This window comes from Geotrypetes seraphini, chromosome 7, assembly GCF_902459505.1.
Source record: "Geotrypetes seraphini chromosome 7, aGeoSer1.1, whole genome shotgun sequence".
Lineage (NCBI taxonomy): Eukaryota > Metazoa > Chordata > Amphibia > Gymnophiona > Dermophiidae > Geotrypetes > Geotrypetes seraphini.
This window is the reverse complement of record NC_047090.1, coordinates 124,262,432-124,286,283: the sequence shown is the minus strand read 5'-3', so window position 1 is coordinate 124,286,283 and position 23,852 is coordinate 124,262,432. Positions and strand designations below refer to the sequence as shown.

General features: G+C 41.0%; 1 protein-coding gene across 1 annotated transcript in view; it reads left to right on the top strand.

Moving 5' to 3' along the window:
- Positions 1 to 21,961, top strand: part of FBXO33 (F-box protein 33) — a 38,481-nt gene extending 16,520 nt beyond the window's left edge. The window contains exons 2-4 of the mRNA XM_033952638.1: positions 1,959 to 2,069; positions 6,577 to 7,262; positions 20,003 to 21,961. Of these exons, the coding sequence (XP_033808529.1) occupies positions 1,959 to 2,069; positions 6,577 to 7,262; positions 20,003 to 20,274 (1,069 nt within the window). The 3' untranslated portion in view covers positions 20,275 to 21,961. The remainder of the gene's footprint in view (positions 1 to 1,958; positions 2,070 to 6,576; positions 7,263 to 20,002) is intronic.
- Positions 21,962 to 23,852: the final 1,891 nt, after the last annotated feature.

The following is a 23,852-nucleotide window of genomic DNA, read 5'->3' as shown; positions in this document are numbered from 1 at the left end:
CTGTAAAAAGCTATCAAGAGAGGAAATACATTAATTGTTCTAGTATTTAGATGAATGGCCTTCTACAGAAAGAGAAGGAAGCTTGTGGAAAGAAATAGCAAGTTACTGGACTGTAGTCAATTCAGTGTAGAATCAGAAACCCAAATGTTAAAAGAAAAAGCTGATGGATTAACAACTTAACCTTGAAAAGAAACAAATCTTTATCAGGAGTATGACATCAGTGATGAACATTACACTGGCTACAGTGCTGGAGATGAATTTTTTCCTGCACAAATTTATCAAATCTAGTGAATAATACTTGAGTCGTATGGTATTGGAAGTTCAGAGTCTCATGGTTTCATTTTTCATTGTGTTTAAGTGTAGTAATATATTCCACCATGGGAAAATTCATCAACTAGGATTAAAAAGTCAATGATTCTTCACTAGGGACTCTGGTATTTCAATGGATGAAATTATGTTTGAGATTTATAATTTAGGCCAAATTATATCTTTCCTGATACTCTTTAAGAGTATGCAAAAAGATCATAGGCAACAAATTATTTTATATTAGAAATTGAGTTCCATTAGAGCTCAAATTTACTTCTGAAGGAACTCTGTGCACAAAATTTGACAACATTTAAACAATATTTTTGCTAATTATTCTCCAGAATTTCAGTACAATTCAGTATTTTCATTAGATTATACTAGAGAAAATAAAGAGCCTTTAAGATTTTTGCACTTACCCGGGGGAGGGGGTGTAACTAAGTACTATGAAAACAAACCAACCAAACTTCACTTTACAAAAAGTTTGCTGCTAGAAGAAAGCTACTAATCCCCCCCCCCTTTTACTAAATCGCGATAGCAGTTATTAGCACAGGGAGCCAACCTGAATGCTCTGCGCTGCTCCCAACGCTCATAGGAACTCTGCTGCCTGAGTACAGCCATGTCCCCAGAGAAAGGTGTTTGTATACACCAAAACAGGGATCCTTGTTGGGATGTTTACTTGTTTAATAAAGATTTATCGGTTCATAGTCATTCTCGCGCGGGACTTCGGTACGCCAACATTGCAGCGCAGACAGATCGGCACAAGACCCTAGTGCGCCACCTAAAAAGTTACTTTTTAAGAGCTCCGACACGGGGTGTGAGTGGGGAAACCCCCCCCCCAGTTCACTTCATACTCTTCGCGCTGCCATGGGGGGGGGGTTGGAACCCTCCATTATAGAGTAAACTTAACTTTTTCCTGATTTTTTTTTTTTTAAATGAAAAAGTTAAGTTTTCTCTATAATATGAGGGTTGCACCCCCACATCCCCCTCCAACAGCAGCGTGAAGAGTATGAAGTAAAGTGGGGGGGTTCCCCCACCCCCATTGGAGCCCTTTAAAAGTAACTTTTTAGAGGGCGCGCTGGGGTCTTGTGCCAAATTGTCTGCGCTGCAATGTCGGCACACCGAAGTCTCGTGCGCTTTTGTCCCGTCACCGATTTATCATTGGTTGAAAAGACACCTCCCTTGCCTTTTCCGTTTGACAGTCCTCTCATGCTCCTCCCATAGCCATAGCCATACCCCCTTTTCAGTTGTGCCCTAAAAAATTTATAGAATAGTGCCTAACAAGATGCTCACATAAATTCAAAATTGTTGCCAATTAGCACCAATAATTGGCTCATTACTCCAGTTTTATGCCCAAATTTGTGCGCCATTTGTATAGTAACACTCTAGAAATGATTAGAAGTAGTAATTTGAGTCCTATGTCAGGTGACTTACAGGCCATGTTTTGGCAAACACACATTGTACACAGCTCCACATCACCTTGTGAGCTGCCTCCTTAAATGCTGGATAGGTTTAGTCTTAGTCTTCAGCCATAGGAGTTCTCTGTTTCCACTGTGTATGTTTTGCAGAGATTGATGTACCATATACTTTTTTTTTTTAACATAGGTGGATTTGACACACATTGCTCTAAAAAAAAAAACTTTCTTTTGCTACAGGAACCTTCAGAAACTCAGTCTTTTTGGAGATATAAGCATTCTACAGCAAAATGGAAGTTTATCGAATGCTTACCTCAACAAGGTGGATCCAGGCGGCAAGACAATTAAGCAGTAAGTACTTTCATCGTGTAACTACCCTAATGGCCAGGACAAAAAGATTTCAAGCAGGGAGACAATAGTTCAGTTCCAAGCACCTTTTTACTATAGGTTTAATATTAGTTAAGAATAAATGTTTAGTTTGACATGTTATAAAAGAAAATATTCATAGAGGTTCAGCTTGTATATGGCCATATTAACTCACTTTATTTTATATATAGCACTATGGGTACATGCAGGGTTCTATTTAATCATATTTGTAAACATTCCATGAGGTTTACAACCTACATAAATACAGGTAATATAATTTTAATCCTTACTGGCAACAAACTATATTCAACCTGCATATTTCAGTGGCTTAGGAGATACCATTGGTCAGATGGTCCTTAGCCAGCCAATAGGCTGCAAAGGAAAGCAAGAGAGAAGGTTGATTTCTCCTAAGCTACTGGTCTTACCTCCCCCTTCAGCTGTTGGCTGGCTAAGTAATAGCTGAGCAATGGACTCATAGCAGGGAGCAGAAGAGAGTAGCAGTGTAGGTCAGACATGCTTCCTGCCTTTGGTCTACCATAGAGAGGTGGAGAAGTGTTGAGGGAGGTACTGCAAAAGGAATGAAGACTTGATAGAGAAGCAGGGAAAGGAAAGAGTATCACAGAGAGAAAAAGAGGTTGAGGGAAGAAATATGAACTGTGAAAGGGAGAACAGAGCTGAATTGAATATAAGCTAGGGGAGCATGGGCAGTGATACAAAGTTAAGTGGATGAGGGATGGGCTGAAGAAAGAGAAATCGATGAGGACAGGGAGAGGAACTGTGGAGAATTCAAAAAGCAGAGGGCAGATAGGGGAGAGAAGTTGAGAAAAGGATTCTAAGAAGAAAGAGGATCAGATTGGAAGGAAGAAGCACTAAGGGGTGAAGAGAGGGATGAACGTGGTAGGAGTGCTGAGACTGGGAAGGAAAAAATAAGAACAAGAAACCGCAAGATAGTTTTTAGATTTTTTTTGTTCCTGGTTCACATCCCACAACTGAGCAAAACCAAGAGTCACTGAGTCGGAAATATAATATAACTAATTGGGCTGGTAAATTTTGGGTAGCTGCTGTTATGTGCTCTTTTCTTCCAACCTTGCAGTCACTGGAAGTAAATAAAGTATTTCATTAGAAGGATGGGAAAAGGGGAGAAGGCTGTGGAAGGATGGAATACCATGAATTGAAAATTTCCCTTTTAAAATTTGGCAGCTTTGATATTGCGAAGGCTAAGGTCTGAGATTGAACTGAGGGTGAATGGAGGGTAGTACTGTTCCCACTCCTCACAAAAATTTAAAAGATTTTCCCTATTACATGCCATAGGAGGTAGAAATGGTAGGGGTACTGGGCTATGTGAACCTAAAGAAGTAGTACAGCAGCTGTAGCAGAGTGATTAGAATAGCAAATAGAGCAGTTTTGTAAAAGAGACGCGTTCCTTTATAGAATCGCGCCAGTGCACATCATAGGCCAACATGAGCCGTGTTTCAGCCGCAAGGCCTACCTCAGAAGTCATGTGGATCACCCTTCCAGTAATGAAACAATACCCTTAAAACACCAAAAAATAGTCACAAATTGCTCAGATGCATTTGCTCTTACAAAGTGGCATTCAACCAGTATCTGATGGTCCACCAAGTCAAATGCAGATGAGATGTCAAACACCACTATAAAGTAGCATGTACACTGATCTAATCCTTGCCTAATATCTACTGATGACAATAACAGTATCTCTGTCCTGTGAGTCTTGGAACTGATCTAAGATTTCACATTTTTTTCAGGTAATGATCAAATTGGAACTTTTTTTTTTTTTTTTTTAAATCTTTATTCCTTTTTATTTCTTTCAACAAGTGTACAGTATTATTACAATTAATTTACATAACACACTTGGCATTCTTAAACAATATTATTATACATGTTTTTATTCCCCCCCACCTCCCACCCTTTTCCATATCAATAAAATATTCCTTCCAAATTTATATATAATTATACATCCCTTTTTGATAATACAATTAATCTGACATGAAATCTGTCCCTCCCCCCATCCTTCTTCCTCAAACACTTTAAACATTTTATTATACCCAGTAATGCACAACAATAAATATCCCATCCTATTACATATATCTCCTTATTTTTCATAACAACATCTTTCCAATATTTTTCCCTCCCTATCCCTCCCATCCCATCCCATTTCTATATATTATCCCCTAAGGAAAAAGAATAAACTTTACTCGTTATAATATTCAATTAATGGCCTTCACACCTCTTGAAATCTTTTAAAATACCCCCTCTGTATCGCAAAAAATCTTTCCATCTTATTATACATATGACAAACTGAGCTCCACCAAAAATTACAATTCAATCTAGAACAGTCTTTCCAATTAGTTGTTATCTGTTGAATTCCCACTCCCGTAAGAATCAACAATAATTTATTGTTTGCTGCAGATATTTGGCATTTGGCCCTCATACACATTCCAAAAATCACTGTGTCATAGGATAAAGCCACATGACTCTCCATCAACATATTAACTTGATCCCATATTGATATCCAAAATGCCTTAATACATGGACATTAAAATAAAAGATGGTCTAGAGTTCCAACTTCAATTTTACAATGCCAGCATCTATTAGACTTAGAGCAATCTAATTTTTGTAATCTAGTAGGGGTCCAGAATGCTCTATGCAACAAAAAGAACCATGTTTGCCTAATAGATGCTGACATCGTACCTTTAATTCTCCAAGACCAAATACGTGGCCATTGAGATGCATTAATCTGATGCTTAATCTCAATGCTCCAAATATCTCTTAATCCATTTTTAGGCTTCTTATTCAAATAATTAGATATAATTTTATACCACTTTGCGGCCTGGTGACCCAGAAAATCTGCCTGGAAACATAAGAATTCTAAGCTGTAATGATCATTTAAAGATTTCCATTCAGGGAACCCCACCTGAATAGCCTGCTTCAATTGCAACCACTTATAACTTTGTTTTTTATTCAGACCATATTTATGTTGCAATTGTGAAAATTCAAGCATCTTAGATTAGATTAGATTAGATTATCAATTACTTCCGTTAATGATCTTATACCTGCTTTAATCCAATCTTTCCATACAACCTTAAACCCGCCTATTTGTATCTTGGAGTTTACCCAAATAGTCTGTTTCGATTTTAAAATAGAATCAGTAGTTAATTTGTCTACAAACCTTAATGTTTTCCAAGTATCTATTAATACTCTATTGTCCTTACGTATTCTAGGCACCTTTATACCAAGCAAAAGATCAAGCCTAAGTGGAAAGATAAGTGATCTCTCCACCCTTAACCACTCTGGTAATTGTTCCAAAAGCTCTGGGAGGACCCAATACATACCTTGGCGCATGATATAGGCCTGATGATACCTATAAAAATTGGGAAAATTTACCCCACCCTCCTTAATTGGTCTTTGCAAAGACACTAAAGCCACTCTTGCAATTTTACCCAGCCAAATAAATTTAACCAGAATAATATTTAATTTTTTATAGAAAGACCCCTGAAAAAACAATTTTAGCAAAAGTTGCTAAGGTGAAAACAGGGCGATAGTTAATAATAACAATCAGGTCTGAAGTTGTCCCTTTTCAAAACTGGACATATAGTAGCAAGTTTCATTGAATTAGTGAGAACTGCAGATTGTAAAGAAAAATTAACCAAATCCATGAGAACAGGAACAGTCTTGTCAGTCCATAACAAATGGAATAGCTGGAGAACAAGGATCCTGAAAAGATGTGATAGGTTTTAAGTTATGCTATACAGTATTTGATCAACCTCTTTGATGCTAACTGCCTCAAAAGAATCCCAGGTGTATTTGTTTATTTCAAAAACATACACGTATGGCCTGCTTTGTCTTAACATTCTAGACAGGTTCCAATTTAAACATAGATACTATAATATAAAACAGAAAAAAAACAATATTCAGTAGAGTTTAGCCAAACTAATAAAATATCCAATGATTAATAGCATTCAGTCAAAGGACTTGAACCTTTTGGTACAAGAGGTAATGTTGAGAGGATCAGATTATCAACTTTTATCCTTAAACTAAATCCTCAAGTGAGAAAACAGTATTAGGAGCCCTGACTCATGAGGTTTATTTAGCATCTCAGCAATTTGACTTCATTTGTTAACATTCTGCTGAGATGGGTTTAAGCAGACAGGAGCTTCTTCCTGCATGCTTAGACTCCGTTGAATATCTATCCATTTGATTCTGGGAGTTTGTATTTCTGGGTTTATTGTAGATTAGGTGGTTGCTAAGAGTATAAAGAGCTGGATCCTAAATATGCCTTATTTGAAAAATGTTTATCACTGAAAAGTTGCATTGTTGGGTATGCATTTCAGATAGTACACTAATGTTTTAATAGCTAGAGTTGCTCCATAAAGCAAATATATAATGTATACTAATGTTATATATATATATATACACACACACACACACAAATTAAAAAGCTGTTGGATTTTTTTTCCCTTTATTGTGCTTGCAGAATACAACAGCTGTTTGAAGAAATACTGGGTAACAGCAGGCAATTAAAATGGTTGTCCAGTGGGTTTATGCTGGAAATAGTAACTCCCACATCACTATCATCTCTGTCAAATCCCATTGCCAACACCATAGAACATCTGAGTTTACTGGACAATCACATCCCTGGTAATACCACTCTAATCACAGCTGTTGAGCTGGAGCGCTTTGTAAATCTCCATTCTCTGGCTTTGGATTTCTGTGACTTCACCGCTGAAATGGCAAGAATCCTGGCTAGCAGTAACCATGTGCCTTTGCATCGACTGTCTCTCTTGGTCCACAATATTTCCTTGAAGAACAAATCCTTGGACAAAATGCCAGAAGATGAGGACTGGAAAGCTCTGACACGGCACAGCACAAACCTCCGTGTCTACATGATGGCTTCTGACATAAAGAGTGATGACATGCTGAGGATTCTTAAGCCCAGCATACCCTTAGAGCGGATTCATTTTGACAGCTACATCACCTCTGTTTCTGGGGCTATTGTTGACCTCCTCTCCAGGCAGTATGCCAAGTTCCTCACTCACTTTATCCTAATGAATGATGTATTGGACATGTCTGAATTTCCTGACCTCAGTGATAACCGAAATGAAGATCCCTTGGTTCTCTTGGCCTGGAAGTGCACACGACTCTCCCTTCTAGCAGTTCATGGTAGGTGAGACTCATGCAAAAGAGTAAAGTGATTTGAAATATGGGTTTGAGGGGATATTGTCGGCATTTGTTATTTTCTTTTCAGCTATTTTAAGTCCTAGAATAATTCATTCTGGGAAATACAAATTTATAAGCACTGGAATTCATATATCCATATTTCTAGGCATGGTCTTTTTTTAAAATATAGACCTTTTAAAGTTCATTTGTTACATAACTAGCAGAGACTCTCAATATTGTGGAAGCTGTTCATTCATCCTTCACATTACCATTCTGAACCAATGCAACACTTTTTCTTACTAGTAGGATTATAATAGTCTTCCATTAAGCTTGAACCATATTATATCTGAAGAAAGTGGGGTATTTGGCTGCCTCTTTTACAAAGCTTTACAAGGTCTACTACCCAATTACCTCACTAATCAGTTCATAGTCACTGGATCCAGCCATTCAACATGTCAACATTTCTTCTCCTTCCTACCAGTCAAAAGCTACACTCAGAAAAGGTTCATCAACAAACTCCTTATCATACTAAGCCGCCTCCAGAGACCCAGAACTAAGCCAGCTGACCAGAGTATCAACCACCTACATGCATTTCAGAAAACTCTTAAAAACACACCTTTTCACTAAATTCAGCAATCCTCCTTAAGATACATTCAAATGCTGCTTCTGTCAACAACAGCCCAATGTTACACAGTAACCAGCAGATACTGTTCAGTTCTACCCTTCCCAAACCAACTACCTACCTTATAATTCTCATTGCTGTCTGTCCAGCCTTACCATGTGTAACTCGTTGACTTAGGTCTGCTCTACCTCCTTGCAAATATACAATATCCCCCCCTTGTAATCCCTCTGTTTCCCCCTCCTACCAAGATACGCTGTAGCTCACTACAATGGTCAGTATTTTTACCTCTTTTGTAAACCACATAGAACCAAAAGGCTTTTGGGATATATAAATGAAAATTTATGTTATGTTATATTATGAGAGTAGAAGGGGTAGTATTGTTACATCAACAATCAGAAACCATTTTCAATTAGACAAAAACAAATAGCTATATAGGCTGTTTACCATGGCCAATCATTTTCACTGCTGTAAGTTATAAATTGCCTTTTCTTGGCTAGTTTAAATGAATATGGAATCAAAAGGCAAATATCTTGATCCATACTCGCTCTAATATTGTCTCACTCTTGTGAAGCTGAATGTTCTGCAATTTGTTTAGAGCAAGCACCAAATTCTGGTTCCAGGTTTGTTCCTGTTTCAGGGGTGTTTTTTCTTTCCTTCATTTGAGTATTTCTGTTTTGATCTCGCTAATATGATTTATTATATTGATCTACTGTATGATGTCAAAGTCAGTAAACAGAAATAAAGTTGAATTTTCTCCACCTTTTGAGTTTCCAGCTCAGTTAAAATTAGCTGCTTCTGGCTATGCATCTTCATGCTGGATGTTGATGGGGTGTCCCTATTGTGGGGTCTTCTAGAAGTAGGGAGATCCTGGATTCTCTACAAGAAGAAGTGTTCCAGCAGTTGGTAATGGAACACAAGTGGGAAAGGGTCATGCTGGACTTACTGCTTACAAACGGGAAAAGTGTTTCTGATGTTATAGTGGGTGATCATCTGGCATCCAGTGATCACTGTATGGTATGGTTTAATATTAAGATGGGTATAGAGAGGGTTCATTCAAAAGCAAAGGTTCTAGATTTTTTAAAAACTGTTCAGATTGGGGATTGCGTCAAAGAAATTGTAGTCTGGATGGGAACATCTGGAAGGAATGGAAATGCAATGGACAAAACTGAAAGGAGTAATTGTAAGAGTGGCTAACCTTTTTGTGAGGCAAGTAAGTAAACGTAAGAGGAAAAGAAGGTTGCTTTGGTTCTCAAAAGTAGCTGAGAAGGTAAGGAATAAGAGGTTAGCTTTCATAAACAGCAAAAGATCACAGAAAGAGAAAGACAGGCAAAAAATATCTGGAAAAGTTGAGAGGCTGGTCGTGTAACAGGAAAGCAAAGATGCAAGCGGAATAAAAAATAACTGACACGATAAAACGGGGAGACAAGACTTTTTTTTAATATATATCGGTGATAGGAAGAAGTGCAATAGTGGCATTGTGAGACTCAAAGGTGACGGGGAGAAATATGTAGAAGCTGGTAAAGAAAAGGCTGAATTGCTTAACAGATATTTCAGTTCTGTGTTCACGGCTGAAGTGCCGGGAGTGGCATCGCAGAAGACAAACGTGTGGAGGAGTAATAGACCCTGATCGATTTTCAGAGGGCTGTGTTCTTGAGGAGCTAGCTAAAATAAAGGTAGACAAAGTGATGGGGCTGGATGGTGTACCGTATTTTCACGTAGATAACGCGCACCCGTGTAAAACGCGCACACGGGTATAGTGCGCGGGAAACACAAATTTATGTAAAGAAAATTTTATATACCGCGCTCACGGGTATACCGCGCATGCCGCCCCGACTCTCCTCTGGCCACCCCGACTCTACTTTCGGCCACCCTCTGACGTCGGAGAAAGGGCGGGACCGCCGGCAGAGGAAGCAGCTGGGCTCACTGGCATCCGGAAACAAGGTAGACAGCTTCTCCATGGGGGAGGGGGGGAGGCTGTGGGGGTGCGAGCGGTTCTTCGGGTGGGAGTGCGAGCGGTCCATCGGGGTGGGAGTGTGAGCGGTGGGGGTGCGAGCGGTCCTTCCGGATGATGAATCGGGCGACGGGCGGGGTGGGAACTATGTAAAAAAATTTTATATAACGCGCAAGGTTATGCACGGTTTGTAAAATCGTGTATAATGCGCGCGTTATATGCGTGAAAATACGGTACATCTGAGGGTGCTGAAGGAACTTAGGGAAGTTCCACTGACTGACCTTTTCAATGAGTCTCTAAAGTTGGTAGTGGTACCGGAGGACTGGAGAAGGGTGGATGTGGTCCCTCTCCACAAAAAGTGGAAGTAAGGAAGAAGTAGGGAATTACAGGCCAGTAAGTCTTTCTGTGGTAAGCAAATTAATGGAAATGCTTTTAAAACAGAGAATGGTGAAGTTTCTGGAATCTGGTGGATTACAGGACTGAAAGCAACATGGATTCACTAGAGGTAGGTCTTGTCAGACAAATCTGATCAATTTCTTTGACTGGGTGACCGGAGAATTGGATAGATGGAGTGCACTAGATGTGTTGTATTTAGATTTTAGCATAGCCTTTGACAGTGTTCCACACAGATGTCTAATAAATAAGCTGAGTGCCCTCGGGATGGGTCCCAAAGTGACAGACTGGGTCAAGAGCTGGTTGAGTGGAAGGCGACAGAGGGTAGTGATCAATGGAGATAGCTCTGAGGAAAGGGATGTTACCAATGGTGTGCTTCAAGGTTCTGTTCTTGGGCCTAGCTTTATGGTTCTGTTCTTGGGCCTATTCGTTTTAACATTTTTATAAACGATAACATTTGCCTTTTTGCGGATGATACCAAAATCTGCAATAGATTAGACCCCCAGGATGGTGTGAATAACATGAAGAAAGACCTGGCGAAGCTTGAAGAATGGTCTGAAATTTGGCAACTAAAATTTAATGCTAAGAAATGCAAGGTCGATGGAACGGTACAGTTTAGGGGATGAAGAACTTGTGTGCACAACAGAAGAGAGGGACTTGGTTGTGATTGTATGTGATGATCTTAAGGTGGCCAAATAGGTTGAAAAGGTGACAGCAAAGCTAGAAGGATGCTAGGTTGCATAGGGAGAGGTATGACCAGTAGGAAAAAGGAGGTATTGATGCCTCTGTATAAGACTCTGGTGAGACCTCATTTAGAATATTGTGTACAATTCTGGAGACCACCTCTTCAAAAAGATATAAAAAGAATAGAGTCGGTCCAGAGGAAGGCTACTAAAATGGTGTTCTAGAATAATCAAAGGAAATACTTTTTTACAGAAAGGGTGGTGGATGCTTGGAACAGACTCTTGGAAGAAGTAGTTGAAATAGACTATGTCTGAATTCAAGAAGGCGTGGGATAGGCACTAGGGACCTCTAAGAAAGAGATAATGGTTACTGTGGATGGACAGACTAGAGAGTCCATTTGGCCTTTTTCTGCCATCATGTTTCTGTTTCTATGTAACATTTGCTTATTTTTGATCTTAAGTAAAAGGGTTATTATTCAAAAGCTCATCATAAAATACATTGAGTTAGTCCAATAAAAAAGGCATCACCTTATTTCCTTTGTTTTTTGTTCTATTTTTTTATATTACTTTGGAAAGTGGACTAACAGGTCACCACACCATTTCACTCATATTTTTGTGGGAAATAGTTGGGGTAGGAGAAGTGGTAGAGGGCATGTCGTAGAATGTCATGTGATTAGTCAGTCAGGTAAGCCGGCTTACCTTGCAGCTAGTGATATAATTTGCTTTTGAGATATTTAATAAATAGTGTTTTAAAAAAATAAATAAATAAAAGTGCGAAAACTTTTTGAAAATCCCTCATATTTGCCAGAGGCTTTAAAAACTTATCTGCCAATGTTCAGATGGCAGTGGTCATAATTTTATGTTCGCCACTAGCTGTATTCCCAGATATTCAATGATGATCATGTCTGGGCACTGGCACTGAATATCTTGTTTTCCGCTAAAGCTTATATGGTTAAGTGCAATATGCAGCCCAATTTAAGCAGTTATCTTATGCAGTCAGGGGCTGCATATTGACATTTATCCACATAAGTGCTAGTTTCTCCTCTGACCTGCCCACAAGTTAGCTATTCAGCTTAGGCGATAACCAAAAATATTTAGTGGCACTAAGTAAGTGCTGTTGAGTATTTGCAATTAGCATTGCACAAGCCACAATAAGTTTTTATAAACTTAATTCCAAAAATAGTATGTGAATCGATACCATAAATAAATTCTATGAAAATTAGCTCAGTGTATGTTAGCAGAAACACCTGTGTTGGGGTAATTAGGTCTTTCTAAAATAAGTTGTAGTGTCAGCTACAAAGAAAGGAGCAAATATCAACTGGGATAGCATTGATTTAAAAACTCCTTAAAATTAGTGAAATAATAGTAAAACAGGAAGTCAAGAAGAACCAAAAAAGAAACATCCAAGTATGGCAGCATAAAAAAATTAATAAGTTGTACCTTGGTCTCTAATATCCTCACTAGAGAGCCAATAAGAACAGCACTGAAGGAGTGTTAGGAAACAAAAATACATTAAAGCAGCTGTTTGGCACCAGCCTTATAACATAAAACAAAATTACTCCTTGAAGGGGCTGGAAACATAATTTAAGATATTTAAAACCAATAGCCTTGTGTAATAAACAGAAAATCATATGTCTACCTGTAGGGGCTGTCTTGAACCAGCCTAATAACCTTGTCTTCCTTAAAAAAAATAAAATAAAATTTAAGAGGTACACAACACCTGCTTCAAAAGCAATATTTTAGGATCTGTGTTTGAAATGGGACTGGAGACTTAGGCCTCCTTTAAAGAAATTACGAAAGCAGTTTCTAGCGCGGGGAGCCGTGCTGCTCCCGACACTCATTGAGTTCCTATGAGCGTCGGGAGCAACGCAGGCCATTCAGCGCAGCTCCCCGCGCTAGAAACTGCTATCACAGTTTCGTAAAAGAGGGGGTTAATCATTTTACGGCCTTTATACTAAAGCTTAGCACATGCTAACAGACATTAACATGTGCTAAGTGCCACGTGGTCCATAGGTATAAGTTTTTTTTCAAGTTTTCAAGTTTTATTTATATTTGATTAATCGCTTAATTAAAATTTTTTCTAAGCAAGTTACAATATATAAAAGTAACATATAGTTAAACATAGTATTAAACAACAACAACAAACAGAAAACCAAAAAAAACCAGACATAATTTACACAATAAATATAATTTAAAAATGTTTACACAATGAGTATAACTGGCAAACTGATAAAGTAATACAGTGGGAAAAAGAAAGACAAACATAAAGAGGAAGAAAGTTTTGGAAGAAAGCAAGGGAAGGAAGAAGGGCTAGAAAAGCAATTTCCCTAGCAACAGCAGCAGATGAATCCAGAGACCAATGGGATAGCTCACATCTACCAGCAGGCGGAGATAGAGAAACTGATTAACAGGTGGTCCTATTGGCTGGCACTCCTCCTGTTTATTCAGTATTCTCTATCTCCCAGCAGGTGAAAGTCGCTATTCAACTAGCTCCTGAATTCTGGCTGTGGCTGGAACTTTATTTTCTCCTGTTGAGGTTTCTCTTCAGTGAGCTGGCAGTGCTATTTCTCCTGTGGAGATTTTCTCTTCAGTGAGTTGTCAGTACTATTTCTCCTGTTGAGATCTTCTCTTCAGTGAGACAGGGGTGTCCGGCTGAACGGTGCCGGCTTTAGAGGTTACACTTGGGCCCCCCCTTGTCCCTGCCTCACCCTCCCTCCAATGATAGAGGGTCTGCCCTGGTCCCTATTTTTTCTTCTTTCCCATTAAAAAAAAAAAAAAAAAGGGGACTACACAGCTGAATTTTTGCCCTGCTCGTGCTGAGCAGCCGGTGTTACCGGCGTCTACCGGCACTATTCAGTAGGTTGTGAGTATGTGTTTTATTCTACTTGTCTTTGAACTTTGTGGTTGTGTGAGAGCTGTGGTTCTTGACTATGGCAGTTTTGTTTTGTGGTGGAATGTGTTTTTATATGAGGTTGCTTCGGTGAGGTGGCCTCTGTATTCTCGCGCATAAGTAAGGAGAGTTTTTTTCTTGCCCTGGCGCTTGTGCTGTGGGGTTGGTAGTTTCTCGATGCTGCCACGGCCCGTGGGGAAATGCAACTGTGTGGCTCTCGGTGTGGCCACGGGGATGTGAGGACGGCTCCGGGTGTGTTATACAATATCTGAACTGGAGCTGGATCTTTCTGGAGCGCGGGTGGTGCGAGCTTGTGCTCCCCTGCTGTTGGGAGCCGTGCGCCTTTTCCCCTTTCCTCCCCGAGGTGTGTTTTGCAATGTTTATTGCAATTTGTGTAGGATGCGGCTGCACTGTTATATTTATGCCTGTATAAATATATATATATACTTCGGCTATGGGCTCCGAGTCTGTTGTGGGTGGCAATGTTCTCGGAGCCGGCCTGTTTTGGCGCGAAACAGTCCGCGCTTGGGTCGCCAGCACCGCGTCACTCGGGGAGTTATTCTAGGCGGCTGACTTTCTCAGCGCGGGCCTCGACTTCTGCTTTGCTGGGCGGTGTGCTTCTGTTTTGGCTATGAGCTCCCGGTCTGTTTTGTACAGCGCTGTTGGGGGAGCCAGCCGGTTTTGATTCTGGCGGGAAAGTGCCCGCGCTTGGGCCCCCAGCGCCATGGGGTTCAGTGACTCATGTCCTGCAGCTGACTTATAAGCGTGTACCGCGGCTTCTTTTTGTTTCGGGGTTGGATCGTCAGCCCTGTTGGAAACAGCTTTGCCCCGTATTGCAGTGCTCAAGTTTGCTGTGGTGTATATTCCACAGGCTTCTCATGCCAAAGAAAAGGGGAAAAAAAAAAATGCAGCTAGTTGTTCTTGGGGGCTGTCCCTTTATATCCCTAGGCACTTACACATAAGTTTCTGCCCTGGGTTTGGCTGCTTACGCTTGGTTGTGCTACCTTATGGGTTGGCAGACAGCACGGTGGAGTAGGTGACAAGGGCGTGCCCGTGTTTCATTCGGGTGGTTCATTGCCTCACTCGGGTTCCGATAACGTGCGGCGGTGTTGGAGGTTTCCTTAGGCCTTCTGCCTATGTGCTGCGTGCGTCTGGTTGTGCTCTAGGCATGTTTCTTCATGGTAGTATGCAGGAATTCCGAGTTGGGGCGTCTCTCTTGAGGCCTGATGGTTCTTTTCTTCTTCCTGTGGGCCAGCTTGTTTCCAGGATTGGCTGATTTTCACGCTTATCGCGTGGTGGTCGCCTTCATGGCGCGTGCTAGATGGCCTTCCGCTCTAGTAGCATGGTCTAAGTGGCTGCTGATCCCTAAGGGCGAGAACCACTGCTTGCGAGTTCGTAGGGTAGCTTGCGCTGTATGCCCATTGAATTCTCCCCTTAAGCTCTCTTTTGGAGTGGAAACCTGGTCTGTTTCCTGCCAGGTACAGCTTGTTTCTCTGGAGAGGCGTATGCTGCTTCTGGATTACGCCTGGTGCGCCTTGTCTTTCCTTTGCATGCGTAAAGTTCAGGCAGGTTGCTGAGTGTCCTCATGCTCCCTTTCACATCGCAAGACGGTGTTCTTTTTCCAGGTTTGCAGTTTTCTCATGAGGGAGTAGTCGCTTTACTGTCAGGTCAGGGAGCTGTGGACATTTTTCAGGATGCTTGCACCTTTGCATCCTCCTCAGGTTTCCAGTTCGTTCATGGAGTCTCTCTGTTTTGTGTTTCTCTTTGAAGTGTTGCTGGTCCTCGGGACAGTTCTTGTAGTTCTTAGGGTACCACTTAATATTGGGTGGCCAAGACGGGGGCATTGGGCAGGCTGGATTCCATTCTGCTGCATTAGTTTCTCAGGGTTACCCATTTCTGCAGTCAACCTGGGAGTATATTTACATTTTCTCTATGGACTCCGAATCGGCACTAGGTTTGCCTGCCTCTCTTGGAGCAGCGCTTTCGGTTTTGGCACATTCCATTTCTCCTACCCAAGGGTTCATTTGCACTGCCAGGCGATTCATCTGATTTCTGCTTGACTGCCTGCTTGATTCGGACGACTTCCAGTCGGGTCTTTTGACTGACACGAAGCGGGTGGTATCTTTTCCTCAGTTCTTTACATGCGCATCTTCAAATTTGCAGTGCTCTTTTCTCCTGTAATAATTATAGGTATATCGGGTTGATGCTGTTATTCTTATAGGAGAGACATGTGTTTCTTTCCAGAGACTTGAGCGTGGGGTCTCGATCTCAGATTGGCGTTCTTCGCTTACCATGACTAAGAGTATGGGATTCTGTACAGGTTCTAGAATCCATATTGCTTACTCCTCTGGGAACCTCGGCTTGCTTTCCCCTTCTAACGCTACAGCAGCCGCTTTTGTTCCGGTGGTTCCCGGTATCTCTGGGCTCCTATTAGTTGCTATGCTTCTCCTGCAAAGCTCTGTATGATTTGGTGGCTCAGCAAGATTGTCTTTCCAAGGCATGCCTCGGTCTTTGCTGGACTAGCTCATGACCACCGACCATTCCGGACTGTCGGGTTGGGGGGCTTGGTGGCTTCCATCCTCAGCTCCAGGAGTCTGGTCTTCAGAGGCGACTAAGTACTGGTTCATTCTTCTACTCTTGAGCATGGTCAGGCTTCCTTTCTGGAGCTTCAGACCATTCTTCCGGAATGCCGCTGAGGGCCCTTTCAGTCAGTATTATGATGGGGGTATTTCTCTACAGCTTGGGCAGTAGGTGATGTACTCAGTTGCCAGGTACAGTGGTTGTTCTACTTCAATGGGTGGACCCTCATCTTTCTATTCTGTTGGCAGATCATTTTACGGGTCAGGAAAAGAGTTTGGATAGTCTTTCTCTCTGCGAAATCTGAGCATGGCCCATTTATTGGATGTTACAGTGTACAGCACTGTGTACGCTCTAGAAGTGTAGACGTTAGTAATAGTGAAATCTTCTACATCCTGGATGTTGGGAATTTTGGCTCAGGCGTTCCAGCTTTTTTTGTGGATGTGAGATCTCCTGGAACTTGACCTCATGGCCTCGTCTCACAATTCCATGCTTCCTAGCTTCTTCGGCGGGCACAGGAAGTGGGAGTTAGAGGGGGTAACAGTGTGGCTTCTTTCTCACCTCTGGTTTCTCTTTTTCAGTGTTTTCCCCTGGCTGATGATGGCTTGGATTTGCCATCTCAAGCTCGCTTTCCGGGCACATTATTTGTAAAATCTCTGGCTTGGCTGCGCCATCCTTGCTATGTGGATCTGATGAGCCTTTCGACAGCCGGACTAAGAAGTTTCCTGGTATCTCCGGATTTGCTCTCCTTGGGTACGATCAACATGGATATTCATACTACTTTGGTATTACGACCTAGCTTTTGAGCAGTCTTGACTGACGTGTGAGGGTTATGCGAAGCAGGTTGTTTCTTCTCTTATCCAGGCGCTACAGACGTCTTCTCCTGTGGCTTCTGCTTCCTTTTGGAGGTTTTTTCCTTTCTTGGATACTTCTCAACATTTGCATCCTTCCTGAGTTCCTTTTTGGCACAGGTGTATTGCCGATGGCTTAGCGTTCAATTCCCTTCAGCTTCAAGTGCCATTCATAGCTTGTTACAAGGGCTAGGTATATTGCTCTTCGGTTACTTCTCAGCTTCATGTAGTTCAGTTCCTAAACGGAGTACGGTATATTTGAACACCTCTTAGAAGCCCTGTCCGGAGTACAATCTTCAGGTACTTCTTCGCAGTTTACCGAAGACTTCATTTCCTCCTGGTGCTGTTGAACACTGAGTTTCTTATGGCCAGGGCTTCGGCTCTGCAGTTTTCCGAGTTGCAGGCTTTGTTCAGCAGGGATTCCTATTTCTGATTTCCAAAATCTGGGGTATCAGTTCGGACAGTACCACGATTCTTTCTAAGGCTGTGTCCTCCTTTCTTTTATGACACACTCCCTTTTCCTTCCTTCTTCCTGGGGGGAGGAATGGGGAGACATGCTTTTATTCACTGCATTTTCTGAAAGTGCGTAGCGTTCTCCGCGAGCAAGGTTTCTATTGACTTTTCGTTGTTTAGATCACCTTTTTGTAGTCTTCAAGGGATGCCTCAAACATATGGTGGCGTCCAAAGCCTCCATGGCTCGATGGGTCCAGGAGGACATTCTTTATGCTTGCTTGATGGCACGGAAGCGGTTGGCTAAAGTACTTCATGACCATTCCATCAGAGTGATGGCTACTTCTTGGACTCGGTCCAGAGGTTTTTTCCTTGGAAGAGTTTGTCTCGTGGCTACTTTGTCTTCCGAGAGTGCTTTCTCTCAGCATTACTGGTTGGATGTGGGGGCACATGCGGTCGATGCGTTTAGTGCGTCGGTTGTTGCGGAGGCGGCGTTTGCTTCCCACCCAGATTAAGGATTGCTTTGCTACATCCCATTGGTCTCTGGATTCATCTGCTGCTGTTGCTAGGGAAGGAAAAATTATGTTCTTACCTGTTAATTTTCTTTCCCTTAGACGCAGCAGATGAATCCAGAGCCCCACCCCTTTTTTGGTTGTTGTCTCTCGGTTTTCTCTTTCGCAACTTTCGCAGTTTGTTATTCTGGCGGGTTGTTTTCCGTATTTTTGCATTTTGAGATCTATTATGGGAAAGAAGTTTTTTGCATGCTATGCCTCTTGATGGTTACGGATGCTTGGGCAAGGAGCTATACTGAATAAACAGGAGGAGTGCCAGCCAATAGGACCACCTGTTAATCAGTTTCTCTATCTCCGCCTGCTGGTAGATGTGAGCTATCCCATTGGTCTCTGGATTCATCTGCTGCGTCTAAGGGAAAGAAAATTAACAGGTAAGAACATAATTTTTCCTTATAAGCTAAAAGCATCCTTAAATAAAAATCTTTTTAAGTTCTTTTTAAAATAGCTTAGGTTACTTTCATCTCTTAAGTGTAGAGGTAAAGAATTCCAGAGTTGTGGTGCTGATACTGAAAACATATCTTGTCGACGGGTTCCAATAATTTTCAAAGAGGGAATTAGTAGAAGTTTTTGGTTAGTTGACCGAAGAGAACGTGAGGCAATATATGGAATAAGTACTTTACTAATGAATTGAGGTTCGCTAGTATCAAGAGTTTTGAATGTTAATAGTAAAATTTCATAAGTAATGCGATGATTAATGGGGAGCCAGTGAGATTTAATCAGAAGATTTTTTACCTTTATAGATGAGTTTAACGGCAGTATTTTGGATAATTTGTAAGCGTTTCTTTTCTTTTTGTGTAATATTTAAGAATAAGGAGTTGCAGTAGTCAAGTTTAGAAATGATTAATGAGTGAAGTAAAATGTTTAAAGATTTTGGTTCTAAAAACTTATAGATTGACCGAATTAAACGAAGTCTAAAGAAACATGATTTAACAGTATTATTTATATGATCATGATAGGAAAGATTGGACATGCAGCATTTACATGCACCAATATCCAGTAGTGTGTGTGAAGCTTCAGTAAAAGGGTCCTTTTATCATACTTACCCATCCTTCTGAACCTGACCTCATTGTAGTTTCATAAAATTACATTTAAAACATCAGGAACACACAAATTCATAAACTTACTAAACTCAATAAACCTCCATCTCCTCCAGAGATTAACTCCTCCACAGTGTCCAAAGTTTTCAACCTATTCTGGAACTTGAAACATTCCTCCCACCTTAATATCCTTTGATGTATGAATTGCATAGTAAATGACAGCAAAAAGACAGATTAACCCATGAACTGCACCCTAGTTTTCTTTTTTTATTATCTAGCACTTTGGATAGATATGCATAAAAAAATTCCCATGCTTCACTGCTCATCCTTCCCTTCCCATCACCAGTCATCATGCCTTTAACGCAGTCTCTTGATCCTGTCCTACCCATGGCCTTTAGATCTTTTTCCAACCATATTTAAATTGTCAGTGCTGCCTCTACCATTGCAGATGTTTACCTTCCTTTTTGGTTCTAGAATTGGAACCATAATAAAGGAAAGGGACCCTGTCCATATGACTACTGCTGAACCACAAGATCTGCATGCTTTTGTGTCAGTAGGAAATAGTAGTTAACGTAATCTCTTCAGTGGACATGTTATACAATTTTTTTATGTCGGTGCTCCCTTAAATTGAAAAGTATGTTATTCCTGATGCAAAGAAAATGTTGGTAGTATATATTTCCAAAGGTCTTGCACAACTTCTGTTCTTTCCTCTTCAAGGTTACACAGTGTGGGCTCATAATCTCATTGCAATTGCCCGTCTCCGTGGCTCCGATTTGAAAGTGCTAGAAGTGACAGAAGAAAGCATTGATTTTGATCAAGGTGAGCTGGCTGATCAGGATGTTGATCCAGTGCACAACCTTATTGAGCAGGTATCTTTGGGATTGGGACGACCTTGGCATGCAGTCATGGACATTGAACTCCTCGGTGTCTTTACTGAGCCAGCTCGGCACTTTTACAGGGAGATGCAAAGCTTCAGCGAAGGCATTTAACTTTTTTTATTATTATTATTATTTACCTTTTCCTGTGGTTACATATGCAAGTAGGGTCCTATTATGTTTTTTTTCAGTAGTGTGAATTAACCCATTTGTGCTGTGACTAATCAGTATTAGCTATATAGAATTATATATGTATATCTACTTCTTGATCAAAGAGTGTAGTCGGGTATTGGTTTAGAAGTTGACAGTGGCACGGTTTAGGGCTTTCACGGTTAATGGAGTATTCCACCACAAGGAGGTGCAACTGGAGGTTGTCTGAGGTTGCAAGCTAACTGCTTTTTGCCGAGTAACTTTGCATTTGCAGTGTTTTACTATTGTGTCCAAGTGCTGTGCTCAGGAGCCAAATTATTATTTTTTTTAACTATCAGTAGCCCAGTAGGTTTGTATACAATGCACTGTTGTCATGCAATCTAGTAGCATGCTGTTTACTTGGTAAAAAAAAAAAAAAAAAAGACAACTCAGTCACTTCTTTATAAGGATAAACCTTATACTTTTCATTTCTTATATGTATATTTTTGAGACATGAATTTCTGTAGCTCCCCAGCTTATTTTCTTTCTAGTATAAACTAGTCACTTGTTTCGCTGGGCAGTGTTTTTAGTATCTGCCTAATTCCTAGAGTATAAGACTTTTATTTTTTAGCTTGTCCATATAAATTGGCTTTAGAGAACAAAATACTCCAAATGGGGTAAAAGATAAACTTAAGATACGTAAATTGGAAATCTTATCACTAACAAACATTAGTCGTGAAATCCCTAGCAACTAAGTCACTGGATTTTCTCTGTCAGCGCCTGTGTCAGCTGCCAAAGAATAGATTAAAAATGAAGAAGTGCCCACATGCTGGCAGGGGCAGGCCGACATCTGGCCAGCCAGATACTGCTAGATTGTAATATATAAGGTCGAATTTCGACCTGTGGTACACAGCTGTGCTGTGGCTCAGTCACAACCTCAGAACTTACACAAACATGCACCTGTTTCACTGTGAAGAGTGAATGTACAGATAGGAAGAGGAATCAAAAGCTTGTTCTATCACAGGTATGAGCTGCTAAGATGCATGAAGAACATTCCATGAAGTTTGTTTTAAAATCTTGTTATATCTGAAAGGCTTTAAAAGCTGATTTAACTGTTTCAGGGCAACCGCGGTACAGACGTGGTCTCTGTGAGACTTCCACCTGACCCCAGTTTTAAGTGGTACGAATGTTGTGCATTTAATGTTAAAGGACAGTCTGCAATAATGACATAAAAAGTGGCCAACCTGGGTGCCCAGCAGTGCTGAGACCTGGCTGCTCTATGTAAGCTTTGGAAAACAAAATTTATGCAACAGATGTCCAGATATGATTCTATTTATGGAAAAAGTTTATATTGTTTTACAAATGGTTTTACCATCTTATATTAAAAGATGACCTTTGACAGGTGTGCGCTGTTTTGTCTCCAGTGAGCACATACCATGCGGCTTTTATATGTACATCAGTAGAGTGGATCCGCTGGCACAGTGTGTGAATATGCCAGATGTGGTGAGATTTTATCTTATAAACGTGATCAGATGACTAAGTACTTCCTGACAGAAAATAAAAGGAAACCAGCCGAATGTTTGAAATGACTGATGTTGTATGGTTCATGTTAAATGTATATTCTTTTAATCAATGAATAAAGCATTAAAAAGTGTTTGTTGTTTAAACATTTTATCGTATCAACAAAAATATTTTTAGTGGACAATAAAATGCAGTTGTGAACGTCATTGTCCTCAATCTTCTTATCTCAAATCACACGAGATCCTAATACTGGTCCAGTGCAATTTTCTTTTCCCAAAACAGAATCGTGTAACTAGCAATCATTTTAGTTAGATTTAGATATCAGGTTTTGTTTTTGTGTTTCCCAAATTTCTTTTTGACAGATACTGAGTAAAATGTTTGATTACATTTAGGGGGTCTTTTACTAAGGCGCGCTGGCCGATTTCGCTTGCGCTAAATGCTAGCGTGTCCATTCTAGTAAAAGACCCCCTTAGTGAAGGGTACCTTAATATTGGCAATCTATATATAAATTTGGAATGGGATTTGCCTTCATCTTCTGCACATTTTCACGGATTTCATGTGCAGCATCATTTTTAAAAATGTAATTGCCATAAATTGCAGTTAATAAAGATAATTATGGATTTCATGGATAAATCACCAAGATGCTAGATTTTCTCTGTCAGCTGCCAAAGAATAGATTAAAAATGAAGTGTCCATGTACAGATGAGTTTTCATTTTTGTCACTTAGGGGCTCGTTTTTTTTAAAAAAAAGAAAACATCCAAAATGTGGCATAACGAGGTAGACTGACGTTTTTCTCACTATTTTCAAAACCTATGTTCCAGATGGATTGCAGTGGTGGTTGTCTTCAGCGCATCTAGATCTCAAGGGGGCTTGTTAGAGGAATGGTTTGGATGGAACTAGGGCGGGATCATGATTTGGATGTTTTTCTGTAATAATTAAACACTTTAGAAAACGTTCAGGGCACAATTTGGGCATCTGAATCTAGTCCTGTTTTAACAACAGATAAGTGCCAGAAAGGTGCTGAAACTGACCAGATATCCACTGGAAGAATAAAGGCATAACCCCCCTCCCCCCAAAACACACACACCTCTAGTGGTCACTGATCCCCCTCCCACCCCCTAAAGAAGTGAATGAAACATCAGAAGCGATCACACAGACATAAGAACATGAGAAGTTGCCTCTGCTGGGTCAGACCAGAGGTCCATCGCGCCCAGCAGTCCGCACCCGCGGCAGCCCATCAGGCCCATGACCTGTACGGTGATCATTGTCTGAACCCTTAAATCCCCCTTGGCCTCTCTATATCCCATCTCTACCTCTATCTGTATCTCTCAATCCCCCTATCTTTCAGGAATTTATCCAATCCTTCTTTAAAACCCTGTAGTGTACTCTGTCCTATCACAACCTCCGGCAGTGCGTTCCAGGTGTCCACCACCCTCTGAGTGAAAAAGAACTTCCTAGCATTGGTTCTAAACCTTTCCCCTTTCAGCTTCTCCGAGTGCCCCCTTGTACTTGTGGTCCCCATTAGTCTGAAGAATCTATCTCTGTCTACCTTCTCGATACCTCTCATGATCTTGAAAGTCACTATCATGTCTCCTCTGAGTCTCCGCTTTACCTGTATGATGGTTTCGGATGTTATGGCCAGTTCTATTAGAGCAGCAGGCAGGTTCCTGGATTAGCCTAGTGGGCTGTGCAGTAACCACCGCCATTCTTAACGTTTTGGAATGCTCACACCCTGCTGATTTCAGATGGATTGTATCTAAACCCCTGACGCAGCTAAGAAGCTAAACAGGGATCATCCTTGTCAGGTGTACGGGACAGTGGAATTCCCGAGTGACTGTCCTGAAGAGCACTAGTGGTTGGCGTTCATTTTCAAGAGCGCTGAAGGCTTGTGGCTCCATGGGAACAGATAAGTCCTTGCTTTATTATTGACTTGGCAGTGGTGAATTATGCTGTGCCTTTTCAAGTGTTGATCCTGGTGCAAAGTGCCTGTGGTATTCATCTAAACATGCTTGTCAGAACAGTTTTCTGAAGCAGTATTTCA